This window comes from Aythya marila (assembly GCF_965140915.1).
Source record: "Aythya marila genome assembly, chromosome: 6".
Lineage (NCBI taxonomy): Eukaryota > Metazoa > Chordata > Aves > Anseriformes > Anatidae > Aythya > Aythya marila.
Window position 1 is genome coordinate 16,919,157 of NC_139047.1, and position 23,214 is coordinate 16,942,370.

At 35.5% G+C, this 23,214-nt stretch overlaps 1 protein-coding gene across 2 annotated transcripts in view; it reads left to right on the forward strand.

Annotated features, from left to right (window-relative positions):
- Nucleotides 1-19,500, forward strand: part of LNPK (lunapark, ER junction formation factor) — a 39,086-nt gene extending 19,586 nt beyond the window's left edge. For both annotated transcript variants that reach the window (XM_082763882.1, XM_082763883.1), the window contains exons 8-13: nucleotides 76-127; nucleotides 5,774-5,998; nucleotides 10,393-10,498; nucleotides 11,191-11,261; nucleotides 12,555-12,725; nucleotides 18,526-19,500. In XM_082763882.1, coding sequence (XP_082620008.1) covers nucleotides 76-127; nucleotides 5,774-5,998; nucleotides 10,393-10,498; nucleotides 11,191-11,261; nucleotides 12,555-12,725; nucleotides 18,526-18,722 — 822 coding nt within the window. In that variant the 3' untranslated portion in view covers nucleotides 18,723-19,500. The remainder of the gene's footprint in view (nucleotides 1-75; nucleotides 128-5,773; nucleotides 5,999-10,392; nucleotides 10,499-11,190; nucleotides 11,262-12,554; nucleotides 12,726-18,525) is intronic.
- Nucleotides 19,501-23,214: the final 3,714 nt, after the last annotated feature.

The following is a 23,214-nucleotide window of genomic DNA, read 5'->3' on the forward strand; positions in this document are numbered from 1 at the left end:
ATCTCGATACTAATACTGATTTGATATAAAAGGTACCATGGAACTGAACTTTCAAATGTTATTTTTAATTGGCAGGAAGCTGAACTGCCATCTGCTGGAACATCTGCAACCCCAAGACCTGGACAAGGTAATAACCCTGTAGAATGGTTGCTCTTTATCATAGATGCTCATCTTTCATAGCAATTTCCACTCTAGAAGTAGTCTATAATAAGATTTGTAGATTGCCTGACCTATATTTAGGGTTAATAGACTGTTTATTAGACTATGCCTTTTACTGTACTGTATTTTTTCAAGCAATGGATCTATTAATAAAGGCTGATGCTGAAGCAGAGATAAAATCAAGTTCTTGGGGCACACTTTTGGATTTTTTTTGAATACTAAGTGGCTGTCAAATCTTTTATGATGCTCATTGACTTAGCTTTTTCAATTCTGCTACCATTTCTGTCTAGTTAGACCTTTCCTAATGCAACACTTATGCTATTTTTGTATGGCAGATGGGTATCTACCCCAAAGCTAGTGCAGAAATCATGTATCATCTAGATACTAAAAATGAACAATTCTTTACTAGTGTCTTCCATGTAAGGGTAGTATTATATAAAATAGAATAAGAAAAAAAATTTGCATTTCAAGGTAATCTTGTTTCTAGTTTGCACTCAGGTTTCTAGTGTGGAAAGTCCAAATAGTGTTTGTGCTGAAAATGTGTATTGTAAGTTTAAAAACAAACAACAAAAACTTGTGCAAACAAAATATACTTAGGTTTTTTCTTAAAGTTGAGTATAGCATGCCGTAGTTGTACTGTGTTAATAGTTGTCTTTTCAGTCTAAAGGCCACTTTCCATAATGATAATGAAGACAGATTACCTAGAAAAATCTGTCTCAAGAAAGTGTAAGAATTAATTTGATGTCTTTAAACAGCTGAAACCTGCAGGGTTTCATGCTCTAATCAAACAATCTGATGTACATCACTTTCCATAAAAGAAACATTATATATATTAAAACTATAAACTTCTGTGTCTAGTTCTTGTCAGAAGGCTTTGAAGTAACTGAACTTTTATTTTTAATTTTTCTGTTCTTGAAATGCTTGTCTTGGTGGGTGCACAGCACCTGTATTTACAACCAATGTTCTTCTGTAAGCTGCATGGTCAAATGCACTGTTTTGTTCTTCTTGTTTAGGTTTAAATTATCATGAAAAGACTTTCAGTCTATCCTTCCTTTCTGACATTGACAGTGAGTAGTTAAAATGTGGTATGTTAACAGGAAAGCTTTTTTTCTCTTCTGGTGGCCTAGGCACAGCAACATTTTCTCAGGTTTGCTCCTTGCCTGTCTTTCCCATGCTGAGTAGGGGGGGTGAAACTGCCTGGAGCCATGTGTTTCTACTTAGAGATCTAGAGATAACTAGCTATAAATGAAATAGACAGTAAGAAGTCTTTAGTCACCCTGGTGGTATCGAGAGTTCGATAGCATTTTTTGAAACTCTTAAATTGTTCACTTCCCTGCTGCCCCAGGCTATGTACGCAGCAATGGTGACAAGCAATTTGTACATTGTGTGATAGTTCACTATCCTTGTGTATGCTTTTTTATCAAGCACAGTGCACGTGCTTTTGATCCAGGGCTCAGAGTTACAAACACAAGTGAGTTGGATCCAGCATGTGGTGCATAGTTGACTTTGACATGGTTTGTAATAGAAGGGGTCTGAAAGAAGTTTGAGAGAGTTGGAAGTATTTCCAAAAGCCTGGCGTGGTAGATTTGTAGGGTGATAGTAGATTTGTAGGGTGAAACAGTTGCTGCTAGGGAGGCTGTCTACACTGTATTTATGGGGGTTTACTTAGTACTAGCTCTAGACTGGTACATGGTACTGATACACATTAGCTTGGAGGGCACCTTTCAGTTTCATTCCATCTGAGAGGAATGTAAATGCTGCTCCTGGACACTGTCATGATATCAACAAGAGACTAAGTGAGGACAACTGAGAAAATTGAAACATAAACATGCAACTTCTCTGGGTGCATCCACGTTAATGTAAACAATTTGCTTCATTCTGAACGAAAATACAGTTTAACTTTGGCAAGGATATTGGACAACAAACTTTGTAAGCTGTCATAAGCATGATTTTGCTCATGTACAATACAAATCCCTTTTTATTTTTTTCCAGTCTGTTCTATCAACACATTGAATTTAGAGTTTCTTCTCTGTTGTCCATGTAAAGTTGATTATTCAGACTTGTATTTCAGGGAGACACTATTTGTCTTTAGCTTGTGAAAATGGGGAGACTTACCTAAATAACCCATTTTTGGTATGTATAGTAATTCATTCAATTTCTAGGTATCAAAGAAGTACTAGCTTATTTTTTATGCTAAATAATATCTGCCCCAAACAAATACTAGGTTTTGTTCTGTGCAGTATACAACTTACCACAACAAGATGGCACCTTAATGTGGTTAAGGTGTAATTTCTTGTATGCAATATGCAGTAGAATTAGTAAACTAATAGAATTAGAAATTAATAAAATAGAAACTTAAAAATTAACATTAACCCTTCCTTGGTCGTCTTGTCTCAGTTAGAAGACAATCTGGTTATGTTGCAGAACTAATTATCTTAAGCTCTGTAATGATGTCTTTATCTGAAAAGGGGGTAAATAACGACTAATATATAGTCATTGGATTTACTGTATATGAAGTAGTTGATAAGGAGTTGGTAAATTTTTGACTTACCATTTGAAATGGAAATGTACATTAAATAAATTTAGTACAAAGATTTAGTCAGTCAGCATTACAGAGTAGTTAATTTTCAGAAAAACAATCATACAGAAAAACAATCAAAGCTTTGTGTGCTTTGATCTTTTTGCAGTTCTTGTGACTTTTGTCACATTTAAAATTGCTATTTAAAAAAAAAAAATTAATTGTTTTAACAGACGATTCATATGAATCTTGAGATTTGGCATTAGGAAACACCTGGAAATCCAGAAGGAACTATCTTAAGAAATACTTTGAGGGTTAGAGTTAATGAGCATTCAGTACTCTGGCCATGTGAAGAAAATAGGTTAGGTGTATATATTGGCAGTGGAATAAATATAGAACAACAATATCCTATTGTTGATACCTGCTCCCTTAACTGTACTGATGCAACTGTTAGTGGGGCTATACTGTGATTGAGATTGCTGCATGATCTGAATTAAAAATAATGCAATAACAGATGGCTGTAAGCTGTGGATTGGGTAAAGGCACCAAAAAGAAGAAAAAATTTAGTTGATCTTTTACCACTAAAGCCAACAAGCTGTGTGAATTACATATTGGCTTGCATAGTGCTCTCGTTCTTTACACAAATGAAGTATAAGTTTTGAAGTGAGGGAGAAACAGAATACTTTTGCTTGTAAACGTGAAAGATACAGTGGTCTCACCAGTAGCAATATCCTAATATTCCTTAAGAGATCGTACTGAATCATCAATTGTAAGTAGCACTATTAATGTCCCCTATGTATCAGTATTGTTCAGTGCCAGAAAGTACAAAATTTGGACTGCAACACTCTTGAAGAATAAAAGTTCTATTTCTAAGCTACGCATACAGTTGGTTAGCAGATGCATGAAAATAATTCATGGAGGGGGAAAGCTTGGAAAACTGCAGAGCTTCATTCATATTACCTCAGCAGTAGCAATGTTGTGAGTAGAGAACCAGTTAGATGTTTTACTCAGTTAACTTGTGGGACTATAATTGTGGAAGCCTGGAAGTTTGCAAGAGGTTTGTTATTAATACAACATATTTTTTGTAGATTAGTCATGATTGGTCAGAATTACACAGAGTTGTGAATGAGTAAATGGAGAAGGTGTTGTAGTTATTTTAGTGTAGTTAGATTTGAAATGCTACTACTACTGTCTCTCATAAAAAGCTCTAAAATGTCAATAGTGAAGTTTATCATAGATGAATTCTCAGTTAAAATGCAGTCTTCAAAATTGAAACAAGTCACCAAGGAAACCTTTAAGGAATTTCTGCGACCAGCTCACTAATTTATCCTGTTATTGTACTGCTCACAATCCAGAGAACAAGGGGCCCAATTTTATATGCTAATATAAACTTAAAAACATACAAGATCTTCATACCCATTGGGTGATCTAAATTGGAAGATCAAGTTGCGTCAGCTAATGCAGCAATGTCTAGGAGGGTGTGGAAGGGGAAAGCTAATAATTCATTCTGTTCAATATGAAACTGAGCTAGATGGGTTTTTAGTAAGACTTGTGTGGTTTCAATCTTCTCACTGAAACTGCTAGTCTTTCCTTTCTTCTGGTGTTTACTAATGCTATTCATATGTACAGATCAGTAGGCAAGAACATAGCCTACATCTGTTGCAATTTCTTGGTGTTGGATGTTGGCAATCTTCCAACTGAACTTTTATGTTTGACCTAGTACTCCAGTGATAGCAGCTTTTCCTTAGGCAGTACAAGCTCTCATCACATGCTTACCATCCCCCCAGTATATACGAGAGCATAGTGGAGTAGTGTTTTATTTTCCAGGGACAGAGATTGTTCCAAAAGACTTCAGCATACCTATCTCCCTGTGGCCACTTGTAAACTGCCTGCTAAGAACTGAAACTCTTCCAGCCTGTTGCAAAGTCAGCAGGAAAAGTATCTCTAATCTTGAAACTCAGGGAGATAAATTTGAAGTCCAATTCCAATATGAAATTCCATTTGTTGTAGAGTTAACTAAGCAAGTTCATACAAAATATTGTGGGTACTAGAAACTGCTTTTCTGGAGGGTACTGTAGCCTTCGGTGTAGACATTCATGGGATATAGCTTTCGATAGACTGAGCCATCATGTGTTAACCACGTTTATATCCAGAGTCCTGAAATGAGGGTAAATTTCAATGTGATGTTGCAATAGTGTATTTCAAAGACTCTCTAGAGGTGTTAAGGTACAGGAAGGATGAGAAATAGATGATAGGGATGTCTGTTCCTGGGCACTGTTTTGGTAAATAAACTCATGTATAAATGTAATGGAACTTCAACTTTACATGACTTGATATAATATCCAAACTGCAATGTGTTACTGGGATGATATTCCCATTGACGTTAATGAGAACTCTGGCTTCAGGTAAGAAGAGCTGAAGAAACCTTTCATGGTAGTGACGTAGTAGTAACTCCATGGTAGTGGACTGAGAAGAGGTAAAAGTAAGGGAACAATGCAGTAGAGCCTGTTCTTGCTTTGTGACAATGCAAGTACACGGTTTGTTGGTACTGTTCTTGAAAAGAGTGAACAAAACTATATAATCTTTTTATGATGATCTGCATATGTTTTGTTATCATTTTAAAATTGTTTTTGTTTATCTGCAAACTTCCTAACAGCTCTGGGCACTTAGCCTGGGTATTTTAGACATTGAATAGTTGTACTCCCATACTACGTGCTTGGAAACACATTTAAGCTGTAGCATAAAAAAAGTAGTTAGTTTGATCTATACTTTGTGGTTTGAATCCTCCTGGTGGTATCTCCAACATTCTGCTTTAGAGTATAAAATTATAAGCTAGGCATCTGCTAATTGTCTTCTGTAAGGCTTTTACCCCAAATACACAGTTACCAATCATTACTATTAAAACACTGCATTGTGCATTGGCTTTATTTCTATGGTGTGCTCAGCCAGGCACTGGGTGATCTTTAGTTATGGACATTTCAGGTTTTGTTTCACTCGGTTATTTCTGGCTGGTTGGAGTGGCTGTGTTAATATGCTTTTACCATTCCTTGCTTATAATGCTAAATGTTAAATTCAGTACGCACATATTCTTGTCAGAAATTCGTCAGAGGACCACAGCTCAAAGAAATGCTTCTACACCCACGCCTGCAACTCCTAAACAAGGCTCTCCAAAATCACTTGCTCCAGTAACAGCATCTCCTAATCTGCAGAGGGATGCATCCGCTCTGAGTGGGCCACTGGAAAGAACTGCTGTGCCATCCTTGCAGTCAAACATTCCACCAAGGCACCCTGGATCCCCTGCTACTTCAGTGCCTGGAATGGGTAAACAGAACACTTAATGTTATTTACAGTTTATATTGTTTTCTCTGGTTACCAATAAAATAGGCCATTTTCAGACAGTATGGAAATGGCATTTCATTTGGAAATAGCAGAGCAGTTATCTGATTAAGCAGGAGTTCCATATTCAATTAGCCATAACTCTTTACAGCTGGCACCTTTTGATGCTGAAACCTATTGCCTGAGCTCATTTAACTGTTATGGCTTCTTTGTTTAAATGGCAATAAAACTTTGCAGTATTCTGTAGTCAACAATATAGCATACCTTTTTATGTTCTTAGTTTAGAAGAGCTCTACAGTTATATAAATCAGGTACAGAGGAGAACACTTTCCGAATACATTCATGTTTCTCACTAAACCCTGCACATATTTTTTAACATGCATCCTGACATTTATTTAAATTTTTACTCTAGGAGGTATACTCATGCAATCTATACTCATAGATTAAAGTGTAAAATAGCAAATGTGCCAGAGAAGTTGTCTGTGGTGTAGCTGAATTTTTCTAAAGTCGTATGTTAGTTTGGTACAATAGTCAAGTGTTTACTGACGGGTCAAAATCAGGATGTTCCTTAAAACTTGATTTCATGTCCTGAAAATGCTTTTCCCTTCGTTTCTGGTTTGCTGTTCGGAAGGGATGGACTTTATCAAATAGCATCCCTCTTATGCAAGTTAGTTCATGTTATAACATCTGAGAGATTTTGAGAGAGGGGCAGATGTTCTCATTCTGCTCGTTGAAGGTGAAGCAGGACAGGGTAGTGCCAGGACTTCCATTTGTTGCAAGATGTCTGTCAAGTTGGACTACAAAGCAATGGAGGAGATAAAAATGTCATCTTGAAAGTAAAAGGGATGCAACTTGCCAAGATCCTTTTCAGCACCACTGTAATTTGGAGTAGTTCTTTGCTCTGTATACAATGATCAAGAATATTTTCTGCTGCATTTCCCTGATTTTTTTTTTTTAACTTAGCTGAAGTCTTACTGTACTTCCTTGCTTACTAACCTCCATGGTACAATGTAAAAGTAGTACTGTATGTTGGCACCCTGTCTCTTAATGGAAAATCTTGCATAGCTGAATTTTAATATGCCTGTTCAAAATATTTGGTATAGTGGAATAAACTCGTCACAGAGTTGTGATCTCTTAGCTCTTCTCAGGATCCTTAAAGTCTTATTTTTGCTTGGTAATTGTTTACCTGTATTATGAAACTGCTATTTTTTTTTTTGCTTTTATTCCTGGAATGAACTGCAAAGACAAACTATTAATACTTTCTGATTATCTTGAAGTACCACAAATTAGCTCCACACGCAAAGAAACTGGTCATTTTGTTTCAAAAGGTGTTTACTGAAACCTGCTTATTGAAGATTCCTTATGGAGTTTAACATCACATGATCCTTCTTGGTTGAGTCTGGCTATATGATAAAACAGTTTTAGCTATATTCTTTCTTTTTCTTGGAAGAAGATTCAGGCACAATGAATAAGCTGGATGAATGTTAGCCTTTGCTGCAGAAAATGTTTAGAGGAAAAAAAAAAACTATTAAAAGGACAGTTGCCAATTGTATTAATTAAAGTATTTAATGCTTTATAGGCACATTTTTTCACTGGAACAAACACATTTTTCTATTGTATGCAGCAGTGGAAGCAGCTGTAATTGTCAATGTGGAAGCCCTGTTTTCTGTTGAGTTTTCCCAAACCTTCCCATTGCATAAAACTTCAGTCATGTAACTGTAGTGACAAGTATGTAAATTCAGTATCTGTAACAGTAATATCATTGCATCTAAGTTTATGCATGGCTTGCAACAAATATGAATAGCCTTAATTATTTCTAAAGTGGAGAAGATTAATAATTCATTTTCATTATACTATATTTTGTAGAGGAGAATCAATTTAATGTGTATTACCATGGAGCTCCCATATGTTTGAAAATTAATAACCAGCAGGTAGTTGAGAGTTTGCCAAGCTTTGCAAAAATGACCAGTCTTTCTACGATGATTGCTTTTGATGTTTATATTAATTACTGGTGTCCATAACAGCATGAGAACTGAGATGATTGGTTTGAGTTATTAGTAGGCAGGTAAATGAAGGTTTTCTTGGAGCATGTTCTAGGTACTTAATGTTTATCTTAGTTTTTAACTACTAGAAACTTTCATATGTTGTGATATACAGGTCATATGAAAACAATATCTTTTGAATATAATACTAAATCCATGTTTGAGTGTTAATCAGATATTGAGGAAAATTATTTTAGAATTCTAATATTATTGTAGATTTTTAGTGTTTCAGATCTTTGCTTTCACACCTGTGTCAAACATTGACCATTCACTTTTTTAAAGGAAGCATTGGGCCTTTTATTGTGAAGCTTTAGCAAATGTATTTTGCTTAAAGTCTTCTCTGGGTAGCTTTTTCCAAATCTATGAAATACAGAGTTCTGCCTAGCAAATGGTGGACTGTTTTTTTTTTTTTTTTTTTTTTTCTCCTGTGACTGCTTTGAGGATTTTCTTAGTCTTCAGTACTACTTGTTCCCAGAATACAAGAATAATTTGGGAATGTATTCCCTGATTTACATCTCTTGACTACAGGTCCCCTGTTTATGAAAGCAAGAGTTATTTTAAAAAGTATAATAAGCATGTAAATTGCAGTATTTTCTATTCAAATTTATTGTACTTGTTAAGATCAGGATAGTCTTCAGGTCAGTTTTCCAGAACTGACAGAAACATTGCAATGGTAAGGATGAAATTAATCTCATTCTGTGTGTAGGACTTGGAGAGGATGTTGCTCTAAATATTTGGGTCCTACTTCTTGAAACTGTGTTTCTGACATTTGTCCTAGGGTATCCAGGTAATCATACATAGCTATTGAACTTCAGCTTTACAGCTGAATATAGCACATTCTGGTATAAGTAACTTTTTCTGTTGTTGCTCCCATCTGTGAGAGATAAAAGGTATCAGGTTTGAGATGGTAATTACTGCCTGTTACATCCAATGCTATGTTTAAACTGAAAGCTTATCTTGGATCAGTATACTAAATGGTGAGACTTGCTGTGTTGTCTTTGCCTCTATACTTATGGCACACATGCTATTTCTGTGCATATATGCATGAAAATATGAATTGTATTGCTGGGAGCCATGATTTTAGCTGGGAGCAGCACCAAGGCATGCATAAAGTGCTATAGGAAAGATAAATCTATCATCTGAGAAGCTTAAAAGTCTGAAAGTCACTTTTTTCCCTTGGTATCTTTCAGTTAAATGCCATTTTGAATTAGTTCAATTTATTAACAAAAACTACTCTTTTAGTAGTCTGTTATTTTAAGTTGTTTATAGGAGATTCTGTAAAACACATCTTCTACTAGAACTATCTGTTCTACTAGACAGATAGTAAATTGAAAAAAGAGTCAAAAGCTGAATGCCATCAATAAAAGTCCACCTAAGCTGTTGACTTGTATAAAATGCCTTTTGGCCAGGAATGTGTCCTTGGGAAGTGATTTTAGCTATTTAGTTATTTGAATGGTGATGTTTCTTACCAAATTTTGTTGCTCATTATGCCTAGCTTCTATGTCAAGGCTAGAAGGGAAGGTAGAAGTAAGGACTGAAAGCTACATAAATGGCAATTGGCAGTTCATAATGGTCTTGTAGTAGAGCAGAAGTTTTAGAACTTTGTGTGTGGAAAGACAAATGTGTGCCATTCATCTGCTCTAATTGCCCTATGAGATGAAGGTGGTAGCAACTACTGTCGTTACTTGTTTTTAAAGGAGTTTTATTTTGATAGTAGGTAAACACATGGAATTTAAAAATATCTGTATCAATAGTGGTGGTCTGGCTTTTTAGACGAAGCGTAACTGAAAATACCCAACTTTAAAATAAATGTGGAGATGCAAATGTATCAAGTGGCTAGATGGTTTAATATGTAGACTGATTACACTGGGCATGTTTCCAGTTAGACACCTGCCATCTAGAAACCAGTGGGGGCTTTCTTGATAACTTTTTTAGTTCTTTTAGTGTTGTAATTGATTTCTACCAGATATATAGGTGTAAACTTGAAAAAATAAATATATAGAATTCAGAGTGTATAAAGAAAACTCAATTCTAGGGTGCTTGTTTAAAAAACATATAATTGTGAGTAATCATTAAATGCTATTAATGCATTAAGTACATCATTAAATTAATTTCTAAGGAACTTAATGCGTGGAAGTAAAATGATTTAATATAAGATGGAGCAGTAGAACTTTCTACTGTTGTGGGTTGAAAAAACTTGCACCTTTCCTAGTAGATTAAGAAATATGGTTATTCATATTAAGCAGGCAGAATTTCTATTGCACTAACATGCACAGCGAAAGATTATATACAGTAGTATAGCTGAAAATCAATTTGACATAGTTCATGTTTTCCTAGGTCTTCATCCTCCAGGTCCTCCTCTAGCAAGGCCTATTCTTCCTCGAGAAAGAGGTGTTGTGGACAGAGTTATTGAATATTTGGTTGGTGATGGTCCTCAGAACAGGTAAAATACTGCTAAAGGGAATACATAAATATGTGGGAGATACGGAGCTTCTTAACTTTTTTTTTTTAAAACCAGAAGGTTCAAGGTTAAAAGTATTGCAAATTGTCAGAAACTTTCTTATGATATGGCTGTTTCTTAGTGCTTCATAAGAAATCTGTAGGGAATATGTTAACCATTTTGACAAGATTAGCTTCTACTTTGAACAGTATTAGCCATCTGATACAAAAAAAAATCTTTGATACTCAAGTAGGTAAATACATTATATTTAACAAAAAACCTCACAACTTATTTGATTATCACTTTAGCTTTATTACCTTTATAAATGCTTTCGGATTGCATTCAGAACTCTCCAGGTGTATCTGAATTTCCGTGTTAAACATGATCACTTTTCATACTGACTGTATTCTAATGAAGTACAAACTTGTAAGTAGTTTGGATATTATTTTCTGACACTGCTGATACTAAAAATCTGTTCAACTGTGAGAGTCTTTCACTGTTTCTAAAGCAACTTTAAAAATTACTTTTAAATATGTGGTTATTGTGTAGGGCCAACTAAATCCATTTGACTGTGGAAATTACCTCTTAAGAGTAAATGCCTAAGCTGTTAGTCAGTATCTATAGTAAAATGCATCTTCTAATTTAGTGTGTTACTGCTTAAAGGTATGTAATTATATAGTGTTCATGTTTTCTAGGTACGCCCTAATATGTCAGCAGTGTTTTTCTCACAATGGTATGGCTTTGAAGGAGGAGTTTGAATACATAGGTAAGAACTAATGTGTAGCAGGCTTGAATACATAGGTGAGAACTAATTTGTAGCAGACTACAGTAGTTGGTTTGTGTTTCATGACTAAAATGCATCATGCTTCATTTTCGTTGCAGTTAAATACTTAACTGACACTGAAATGTCACTTCATGTGGGAACAGTTTTATGGTAACTTACTGCTCTGTATCTTAAGATTTGCTTTAAAATTTAAAGAAATATGTTATTGCAACCTTCAGGCCAAGGATTTCATGTGTAGAAAGCTCTTCAGTAGAAATAGGCTTCCTCCAGTACTTCCTCCAGTACATGCCTTAAAATTGCTACTGGCTTAAAATGGTTCTCAGAAGGGTTTTATATTGAGAAACTATCTGACATTAAAGTATTCCTCTTTTACCAGAACTTAAACAAAATTTTTCTCTGGCAAGAAGATCTTGGGGAGGTATCAGAAAAGGAGTGGGAACAAGCCCAGGGGGGCTATATGTGAATTTATGGCTGATGATAACTTAAGACAGACACAGCTCTTTATTGAACACAGATGTTTTATTTTGCCTCCTTTCTGCCACAAGTGTAAGCCTGATGTTCAAAAAAACTAGGGAATGTTAGATAAGTCTTCTAATTCATTTTGTTTCTCTTAATTTTGCGAGGAAAATAGACAACACGGTAGAAGTATAGGCTGAAAGTTTCCTATGCATCTGAATATATTTAGTCTGTATCATGTTAGCTGAGGTGTGTTCACAGTTCAAATGTGCAGGAAATAATCATCCCCACCCCCAGTGTTTTAGTGAAAATATTCACTTAACTGTTATGTGGGATACTGTACTTCAGAACAAAATTTTTTTTCTTAAGCTGGAGCAGAATGCTCCTAAAGGAGCAAATAGTGAGGGAGATATGAAGCATCCACTTAATCAAAGGGTGAGCATAGTGACATCTCAACAAAAAAAAAGTTATCTTCTAACTTAGGTCTTTTGTAGCAAAGAACAAAAGAACATTGTGTGGCAACATCTTGTAGTACTGAATTGCATTATTTTGTTCTTTGTGGTCAAATACTTTACAATGATGGACAAAAGTGCAACTGCAGCAGAGGTGATAGCAAACAGATATTTAAGAAGCAAATGTATGCTGAAGTTGAAAAGGGAACTGTATGGAACGATTTCTGTAAACTTGATGGACATACTCTCAGGCATTATTATTAATTTAATTAGTTTTAGTGTTTCAGATAGTCAGGGTATCGTGGAGGAATAAGGTGAAATATTAAATTGGTTAGTGAGACTGCTTACTGGGCGTGCTTTTGTGTAGCATTTAGGTGTGCCTACTGCTTTTTCCTGAATCCTGCAAGAAAAACGAGACCTCAGGCTCCAAGACTACCAGATTTCAGTTTTGAAAAAAAACAACCTACAGAATTGCAATCGGAAACTGAGCACCCAGAGTCAAGAGAGAGAAAACTGCAGGAGAATCAGCAGACAGAAGGTATGTGCTAATCTCACAAAGTCTGCTTTTATTTAAGGTCCAATGAAATCTCCCTGTCCCATGCATGCTGGTTTTGAATGTGCCAGCTTTCATTGATAGGTTTAAATGTTACGTATATATGATGTATATTGAGTGAGTTTTCTTTTTTTTTTTTTATAAGAACAACTTCCTAGTAGGTACAGTTCATATTTTTTCAAGTCTTGTCCCTGCTTCTAGCTTAGCTTGTTGATGCCCTTGTCTTCTCTAGAACCCTAACATTTCATTATATTAAGCAGAATGTCTCATGCAAATGAGACAAAATTCTTCACTGTAGTGGTACTGATACTTCACTTATAACAAAATTCTTCACTCTAGTGGTACTGATAAACAGATTGAAAACAGTGCTGTAAATTAGTTAAGAAGAGAATATGTCCTGAAGTGGTTAACTTCCACTGTGTTCAGCAGGTCATTTGATTAAGGTGTGTTGGAATTTCTGCCTTTGTTCATTTTGCTGTTTTCCTCAGGGCAGGAAAATCTAGTAAAACTGCCTTGTTTAAAATCAGGGAGTTCAAAGACAAATTGTCAATTTTAATTTAGCATAGTTCCTTTTGAGACATTTTATAGTCTACAGATACAGTAGGCATCTGGTATACAGCCAACAGGAAGATGCAGTGTTTTAAAAGACTTCAGAAATTATAATTTCAAACCAAAGAATCTCCAGTTGGCTGTGCTGTTGAATACCTAATGGAATTTTACTTTACTTTAAAACGTGGGAGCGCGTGGGGAAAAAGTTACTGAAGAAGGTACAGCCCTGATATTCAGTCTTTAAAGGCGTTGTCTATAGGAAACTGTTGGAATGTAACAGGATACTTCTGTTTGATCTTTAATACTGAGTACAAAATGGCATCTGCTTTAATTCCTGGCACGGAAAGGCTGAGTGAGACTGATAGGCAAGACTTATCTAACAGTACCCATCTCTAGGTGCGGTCTGATGAAGGGTGCATTGTAGGGAAAACTTGTTTGGTTTCTTTTCTTGTGTTGTAGTGTTCCCTTAACTGCTTTTCAGTGAAGAAGTGGCCTCAGCCACTTTATTTAGTTCCCTGACTCGTTGCTGGGTCACCTAAAAGGGGATAGTGTCTTGTTTTGTAGGATGGAACAAAATACAGGAGGGAAGAAATTAATTTTAACATATCACTCGGTGTAGTTGAAAAACTTCATATTCAAGTACTGTAGATTAAGATGACATTTTCTTTCCTTGCGTTTGTCCCTGTGCCACGGGTTACAGTCTGTCTTAAATATGTTCATATACCTGATTCTAACAATTGTATTAGCACAGCTGAGGAGAAGGAGAATTACAGTAGAATGGCAACAGAGATAGCAGTGAATGTAACTACTTAAATGTTCTTTCACGATAAAAGTAGTGAAGCAAGACCTAAATCAGATCCGTGAAGCTAGCTAAGAAAATGCAAATTTCACCTTTGCTCTCAAATGGTCTTATTCTCTTTTCAGTGAGTAGAGTATGGATTGGAGCTTCTTGGCTACTTTAAAAAAACAAACAAACAAACAAAAAAAACAAACAAAAAAAACCCAACAGGTTGTTGTAGAAAAAGACATGGTTTGTTACTGGGGTCTTCAAAACTCAGGGTATTTTCCTTTGTGTGAATCAAATGGAAAAGCTCTTAAAGGCTTCAGCTTTTGGAGGTGTGTGCCTTGAGGGTTTCTAAGTGTTATTCAACTGCAGGTTCATAGAGGTTTTGAGAGAGGGGGGTGCTAATTAAGCTGGTATTATCATTGAAGGAAATGTTTATCAGACTATGCTTTTAATGGGTCTGAGCTGCTGAGCGAATTTATAGATGTTTAAAAAACTAAGTAAAGCCTTTTAGAATTAGTGCAAGATTTTCTGTAGGTACTTGAGATGTGGGAGTGAGAATTCTACAAAATACTTCTTACTTCTTATGAAAGCAGACTTTTCAGGATAAAACGTAAAATGTTTTTATTGCAGCATATGTGAAATTTTCAGCTTACCTTTAACACTGAAAATTACTTTTTTTTTAGTGTGGTCTTGTATTCTGCTGTGCTCCATTAATTACAAATAATAAATGAAAAACAACAAAAGAAAGCACTGTGGGGATTATTCACCAGTTCTTTTACTGTTAAGAAGTTATATTGAAAGTCTTGAGAAGAGGCATAAGAAATAAGTAACTGGTATGCTGATTTGTCTTTTAAGGTAGTTTAAATATCCTGATCTTTTCTGAATACTTCATCTACAAGATGATATGAAACATTCTCTTTTAGTCATTAGTAAGCAGCCAGAAATAGAGTATGTGTTAATATTTAACATAACTAATATCTGAGATGCAACATGGGCGTGCTACCGGGTCCATTTGTCATTGTGCATTATCAGTCTGTGTCTTGCCACAAAGTAATGTCTTACGAATGAGAATATCATTTTCAGTAAATCACTTTTTCCATCAGAACCCTAATTTGAAACATAACTTGGCTTCCTTGATTGTAATTTAAGCTATGAAGGGATAGCTCTGGGGAAAGCTTTTGTTCACTGTAGTAATATAAATGCTGTCATAATAAGAATAGAGTATCTTTGCTTAGATGTAAACAAACACTAACATCAAGAAACCATACTCACCACAGTGTTGACAACAGGGATATCTAAACCTTCTATGTAACTCATTTAAACTATAGCTATATAGTTTGAAAAAATTGCAAGCTAATGTAATGCAGAAGTGCTATAAATATTTTTTCACTAGTCAGCTACTTTACTAATGAGTAGAGCATGAAGCTGAATCTTTTTTTCAGTTGTGTGCTCATGCAGTGACAAGCATGCTACGTGCTACTCCTATAGATATGAGAACTGAAGAATGGTTATGTGGAGTGCTGTTGGCACTGAACCTTGGATTTTGTAATCCTCTGGAAATATGGAGTCGTCAGCTGTCAGTCTGATGCAGATTACTGGCACAGACGTCATGGTTCACTATTCAGCAGTGTAACTTGGGAAATTTTAATACCAGAATGAAGCAATATACCTCACTTTTTTTTTAAGTGTCTTTTTTTTTTTTTTTTTTTTATCAAAGGCTAGTCTCTGAGCATTCAGAAGTATTATTTTTTCTGTATAAGACCCAAACATTATAACACCAGGAACTACTTTTAACTCTGTGGTTGATTTTGCTTTCCTTATGTTTGGTACTATTGCACTGTCCTTGATATAGGCTTATCATTTAACAATGTTTTGAAAGATGAAACAAGAAAATTTGTCAGCTTGAGTATTTTGTGTTGAATATCTAGTGCTGATGTTCAAAGGTCTTCATTAGATTACTTTGAACTTCTGATCACCATGATGAAATCTGGACTTTATGAAGACAACTTCCCTTGCTGTCTCCAGATTCTATGGAGTTCTTTGACCGTCTGATGAAATATTTTGATAATTTAATGCTTTTAGCGCATCTGAAGATTTTTGACATACAACAACTGTTAGTATGTTTGAAAAGATTTCCGTTTAAAAGGCAGATGCAGAAATCTGGTTTGCACTTCAACAGAAGTGTTCACAGTAATGCTGTCCTTCAAAAATAACACTCCAAGTTGTTCCACGTATGTGCTTATTTGTGAGTTCTACCAAAAGTGGCATGGCCTTGGGCAAATGTTACAAGTGGAGTAGAAACTCTAGGAATTAAACTGGTCAGGGACAAAGTACTAAGGAATAAGCTTCTGGTCAAAATGGTCTCAGTTGACTGTTGAAAAAACCAACCAACCAAACAAAAACATAACCAACCAAAAAACAACAACAACAACAGCAAAAAACAATCAAACAAAAAGATCTAGTTGCTTCTTTTGCTTCTTTACCAAATCTGCACTACTTCTGCAGGACAGCATGCGTATGCTATATCTTTTTAAGCCATTATTTCTTTGAAAAGATCCAGGTATCTGCTGTGCCTTTTCCTTAGTTCAGCTAGTATGGCTAGAATTCTGATATCTCAGTAGATCCTTGTCAGCTTAACTCAAGTTTAATGACTTCTTAACAACTTTATTTTTTTTAAGAAATGGTTACATTTTTTTCTGGCTTTGTGAATATCTGCATACCAGACATGTTTCTTCTCTTGACCTAGTAGTGATACAGTATTGTGATACCACTGGTTATGCAATGAAATACTCTGCAACAAAAAGAGGGGTAGCTGACCTCTCAGTGTGAAGTACATACAAGTAAATACTATGCTTTAAGCAGAAGTGCTAGTAACAGAACTTGTGTAGCCGGAAGCAGGACTTTTAAGATTGCATTGATACAGTTCTTAAACTTGCCTTAAGCTGTTTGCTGTTGAGATTATATATGCGTAGCTGCATTCAGTTAAATCATGTATTAATAACTGATCATCAAGGGTACCACCTCTCTTTTGTCATCTTTAAGCTTACTTTTAGAGCTTTATCATTCAGCTACTGCACTTAAAGCAGTAATTTAAATAACTCAGTATTAAGATCTAGTGGACTCTCCACTAGTCAGTGTATTTAAAATGAAATCACTGTATATATTTAATACAGGTTGATCATGTTTGCAGTTGGAGCAAACAAGTAGCATTGCTTGTTGTGACTGCCACAGCTTCCTGTTTTAAAGTATCTGCTCTTTAGTTCCTTAATTTTGTCAGACCTTTAATTATTAATTTTCCATCTAAGTTGTTTTTTAATTGTATATTCTGCAGAGTTTCAGCTGTTTTACTAAGTTCATTAAAGTGAAGGGAAAGGCCATGTGAAATAAATACCTGACTTGTTTTCTTTAGGAAAACAGTGTCTCCATGCTTTTCAGTAGAATATAACAGTGAGAGCAGCATCCCTTTCCTGTTCTTTTGAATACAGATAGTTGGAACATGCAGTCTATCAGGCTTTTTGCTTTTCAACAGAAGTTTCTGCTAGTGGCTTATTGTCCTTGGGGCTGTCCTCAAGCCCATTGTAGATGCTCAGCATCTTCCTAATCACACTGAATGCATGGTTCCCTCAATCCCTACATTGACCAGGCTAAGAACAAGTCACGTTTTACAGGTTGCTGGATCATAATTCTGAGGAATAAAGGACTGAACCTGAGTAGATAAATAATGTTTGCACTATACTACACATGAGTTGAAGGCATGGAGTTCTTTTCCTCCCATCCTATGCTTTCTTTGTGACTAAAGCTTCAACAGCAGCAATAAAGAATGAATGTAACTTAGGTGTGGGGGGGCTAGAGCAGGAGAAGGCACAAACTCATAGAATTGGAGGCTGAAGAAAATAGAGTTCAGATGAGGAGGAAGAAAACTGACAGTAGGAAGATTAAGAATACTTGATAACTTTTGCTGGCAGTTTTGAGATATTGGGAACTGGATTTTTGTCTTTTTTTCTAACTACCTGGCTCCTTAAATGTAGTTTCCACCAAGTAGAGTGTTTAGGCTCTGTGTGGTGGTTGAACTTATGCAGAAAAACCTGTACAATTGCTAACACTTCCATTACCAAGCACAAGCTGAATTAAGATAATGTCTTAATTCTGGCATTCTCTCTTGTTAAACAAACAAGCTTGGAAAGGTTCTGAGTGTGAACAGACACATATAACATGCAGTATTTTCACTGGGGTCTGGTGAACTCTTTTCCCATAGTATTTTCTTTTTTCTTCAATTTTATAGTTTTTACCTGTGACCTCCTTTTTAGAAAAATTATTTTTGGCCTTTCATAACTTTGTGGTGACTAGCTGAAATCGGTGTGATTGCAAAATATTTTCACAGGCCCTCTAGAAATATTAGCTACATCTTCATTTCTGAAGATGGTTATTTTATCATTTCTCTTCTCACAGAATCTGAAGAACCATCCCAGAGCATTGAGACAAATGAGACAGATGATAAAGCACTAAGTGCTGAGCAGCTGGATGATGGGCTAGCTGAAGAAGTTGAAAAAGAAGTACCAGAAAATGTTTCAACAACTGAAGACTCTGTTTCAGATTCTGCTATTTCAACCGAACAAAGTGAAGAATCTTTAGTGAAAGCTGAATAAAGTACTTCAAGTGCCTTCAGTAGCTAGTTTTTAGCTTTGTTCATGCCTGTTGTTACTATTCAGGTGAGCTTTTTTTAAATGGTACAACTTAAAAATCTCGCTTGAGCTTGAACTGCCTCAACTGCCACAGTGTGTCAAAGCTATGTGTGAAAGTGAGTATTGTAAATTAAGCATGTGTCTTTAAATAAGTTAACTCACAGAATGTATAGTTCATTGAAGTCTAACAGTCATAGCCGTTGCTCAATTTGCATATTTAAAAACTTAAAATAAGTTTTATTAAAGGTGACCTAAAATTCGACCTCTCTAGCTGTCAAATGAAGAGCCACAAACTCGCCACAACACAACTGACCTAGTTAAGTTTGGTCTAGTGAACTTAAAGATACTTTTTAATTCTTCCCTGTTAAATTGAATACATCTTAAGTACAGATGTTTACAAGCTGAGATGTCATCCGACATTTGACTTGAGCATATAGAAAGTGTCATAACAGTGGTGTTAATGTTATTCATTGTCTAACTTTTTGACGGAATTAAGTTAAATGACACTCACAAAAATTGCATCTCCTTTGGTGTTTGCATTGCAGATGAACCAAAGGCACATACATACAGAACTGTTTTGTGTTTACATAAAATATAGAAAGTCTCTGCACTTGATTGTACTTGAATTCAAAGCACTATTTATACCTGTACAATAATGACAAGATGAGTGAATTTTGTGCCTTTGTGTATTTTGTTAAAGGAAAATAAAGACATCTAGCAGCAAGATTCGCTTTGTGATTCCTAGAACTGAATAGAACTTCTGTTCTGTTTTATGCAGCAATTCTACAGTTTCTTTGTAGAAGTTCAGGAGGAATGTTACAAGGAACATGTATGTATGTTGCTAAGATGGCTTCCTTGCAATAGAAATAGATCCCTCATGGGTAGTGGGAGATTACATGTGATTACCAAAAGATTTTCCAACTATGCTTAAAGTCTGTTGATCGTATTTATGGTTAAAATTGCAGTGAACATTTGCTGCTGGATTACTGAAGCTGTATGTGTTTATGTAGCTTTTGAAGCTAATGACTCGTGTGCATTTCCTGTTATTTTTAACAACTGGGAACCTGGACTAGCATGTTTCTGGTGCCTAGAAATGAGATGTCTAAATCAAACTGATTTTTATTTTTTTTTTAAACACATGCTGAGCCTGTGTAGTTTGACTGAGTAGTTTTATAATGTCTGTGATGTCTTCCATGTACTTTACAATATGGAAGGAAGGGGAAACTTCAAGCCTTTTTTTTTTTTTTAATCATCTTGGTCCTAAAGTGAAATGGTTTTACTTTGTAAAGGCAGCAAAAGTCTCAATCTTAGTAAATCAAAAGCTCTATATAAGTAAAACATTTCTGAATGTGACCATCTTTTAATAAGAGACATAATTCTTACCTGAACAGCAATGATTTATTTTCCAAATAATTGTTTTGACTCTCTAGGGTTAGTTTAAAAGCTCAACCATTTCATCAAGATAGAAATTTAGGAGAAAGTCTCTATTTAGATAAATGAGGAAATCTTTTTTTCTGGTTCACTAACTAAATTGCAATTCATATTTTAATTAGTAGAATTCTAAACAGAATGTAGGCAAGTGATTAAGGGAGTGCTTGTAGATGCTTGGCTATATTTATATAAACAACAATTAGTAAAAACAAGTAACTGTCTTGTGTGTAACTATCTTAGTTGTAAATAAAAAAGAAAACAGGCTCTTTTTCCTTCAAATATTCTATTAGGATATGAGAAAGGTACAGGGTACAAAGGGGAATACATTCTTTAAGAGAATGTATTTTACATTCCAAAGTGTCTTCAGAAATGGAAATAATTTTGCCTGAAAGTTGAAATATTTGTATTATTCTGTAAGACTTTCAGATGTTAATATCTTCTTTGTATTTTGTACATCACTAGTTTATCTGTCCAGAAGCTGATTGTTCTGTTGGAACGAAAACCATAAGATACTTCAGTAGTTTAGACCAGTTAGTTGTTGGATGTACTGACAAGCACTAGAAATAAGCAAAATTTGACACATAATCCTGTGTATGATGTTTAATGCGTGAATTACTTACTGTCCCTTCAGAATCTGAGATTACTCTAGGTGTGTATTATTTCCTTTGAAAAATCTTATCTTGGGTGTCTGTTTTTTCTAGAGTAATTTTATTTCTTTCCCTTAACAAGCAATCATTGAGCTGTAATACATAATATCTATTGAATTGACTGAGAAAACAATCTGTTGATATTAGAGCTATTTATTTTTTCATTAGCCTGGAAGATGTCTGTCAGCTATTCTGCTTTTGTCAAGGAAACTGATGCTTTCAGCTGGGTAAGGTTGGGAATCTGAATTTCTTTGGAAAGAGGAGAATCAGGTGTGGAGAGGAAGCAGGGAAGCATTATTCCTCCAAATGTTCTTAAATGTGATATTAGCAGCTTGCAAAAGGAATGCTTGATGCTATTGATTTAGTAAAAGGATCAAGTAAAGACAGTTAACCTCACGTGAAAATAAATACTTGTTAAAGAGCAAAAACCCTAGACTTGAGACCAGGAGCTACCTAGAATTCTGGGGGAGAGAACAAGTGAGTTTTAAGCACACTTTTCCCTGAAAGGCTTTTTTGATTTAGGGGAGAACAGAAGGGGAAAAAAAAAAAGGCAACATGGACAGTGTATCCAAGCAAATTGTTACCATTTTCATTCTTTCCTGATTGTCTCAGAAGGTTTGCAAAAGATGCTGAAGATATCCAGGTATTTTGGTAAAGAGATCTATTTTTAACTTCCTAATTTTTCAATGTTTTAAAGGTATGATAAATGAGGGTAGAAGGTGAAATAATCTGCAAGTAAATTCAAACTCAGGAGGTATATGTGATAGACTCCAGGCTTTCCTCAATTTATAGTAAGCGTTCACAGAACTCCTGCCAAGTATGTGTGCCTCAGTCCTGACACATGAGAGAAGAGGATTCCGTTTCTGCAGCAGGTGCTTCTCAGCTTCTGACTACCATGAGAGTCAATAGTAAGAAAGATACTCTGTCCTAGAGGAACTAGATCAAAATCTAAAAATACATGCCAAGAAAACAAAGCTTAGATTTTGAATAGCCATACTTAGTCACGTCTGTGACCCTGAAAAACTTAAAGTAGGATTATGCAGAGCAAAATTGCTGATGATATTTAATCCAATTGCAGATTGTGTTATGAATGATTGGACTTAGGGGATGGAAGAAAGCACAGGAAAAATACTACGGTTCCATGTTTTGGCTGTATTCTGACTTCCTAGTATGTACTCGAATCACATTTTATTTCAAAAATATTAGAAAACTGGGTCCAAAGAAAATCACACTTGCAAGAAATTTTATACAAGCTTCCTTTCTTCCCGTGGTCTGGATGGAGAACAAAATCTTGAAGTGAAGTAGTGAAACTTGGGAAACTTGTTGGTGCTAGGTTTTTATTACTTCTGAAATATTGTGAGTAATTGCAGAGGTTTCCTTTTATCCAAATAGTTGTATTACAGAGGAATTATCCTGGTTGTGTACAAGCTACCATTAAAGACAAATGAATGCTCTAGTTCAAAATAAATTGAAGTGAGTCAGTTGGTCAAATTTAAGTGTTGCTAAGAACACTTCAGAACAGGGAAATAAGGGAATGCTACTTCCTACAGTAATAACTACTCTGAAGGAGAACATGATTGATTGCCCTTAAACATTTTGACAGAAATAGATCATTTAGTGGAATTCTATTATGAAAGTGGTTTGTCTCAAGAGAGCTGTTCAGTCTACAAGGAGGAAAAGTAGAAGCTTGCAAGGAAAAGCAAACAAAACTGATGTGGAAGCTGCCTTCATTCACAGACTGGTCTAGAAGTTATCAAAAGCATGTAACTAGGGGTGTATTTGCTTGCCTTGAGATCAAGATCAAGAAGGCTGTGGTACAAGAGTACTGCAGCAGTACTGAGTACCACAGCTGATGGAAGGATTTAAAGAACAGTGGGGCAAACCCAATTGGGGCACCAGGTGGGAGGGGATTGGGAAGTTGTTTTGTCTGACAGGACAAGGCCTTAAAGCACTTCTAGAAAATGTAGCAGGGTTTGGCTATTATTGCATGGCAGTACATACTCCAGATCAATAAATTCTTATGTCAGAAACAGTATGTCTTTGCAATTAACAACAAAAAACAAAAAGCTTGTTTGCTTTTTAGAATTAATCCCAAAATCAGTGACTGATAATTTGGTAGAGTAAGCCACTGTCTAGCCACTACTTGAGGACAACAGCAGAAAGTTGCTCCTCCTCTCAATTAAACTAGACCTTAAAACTTTTTTCAACTAATAGTAATTGCTACTTAAAACACAATAAGAGGCTAAAGAGGCTTGAGGGGAAAAAAAAATAGTTCTCCCTCTTGTCTATGGTTCCATACTGTATTTTCTTAGCAATACTTGTGCACTTGTGAATCTGTGGTAATGGGTGAGTAGGTTAGAGGAAGCTGTTAATTATTC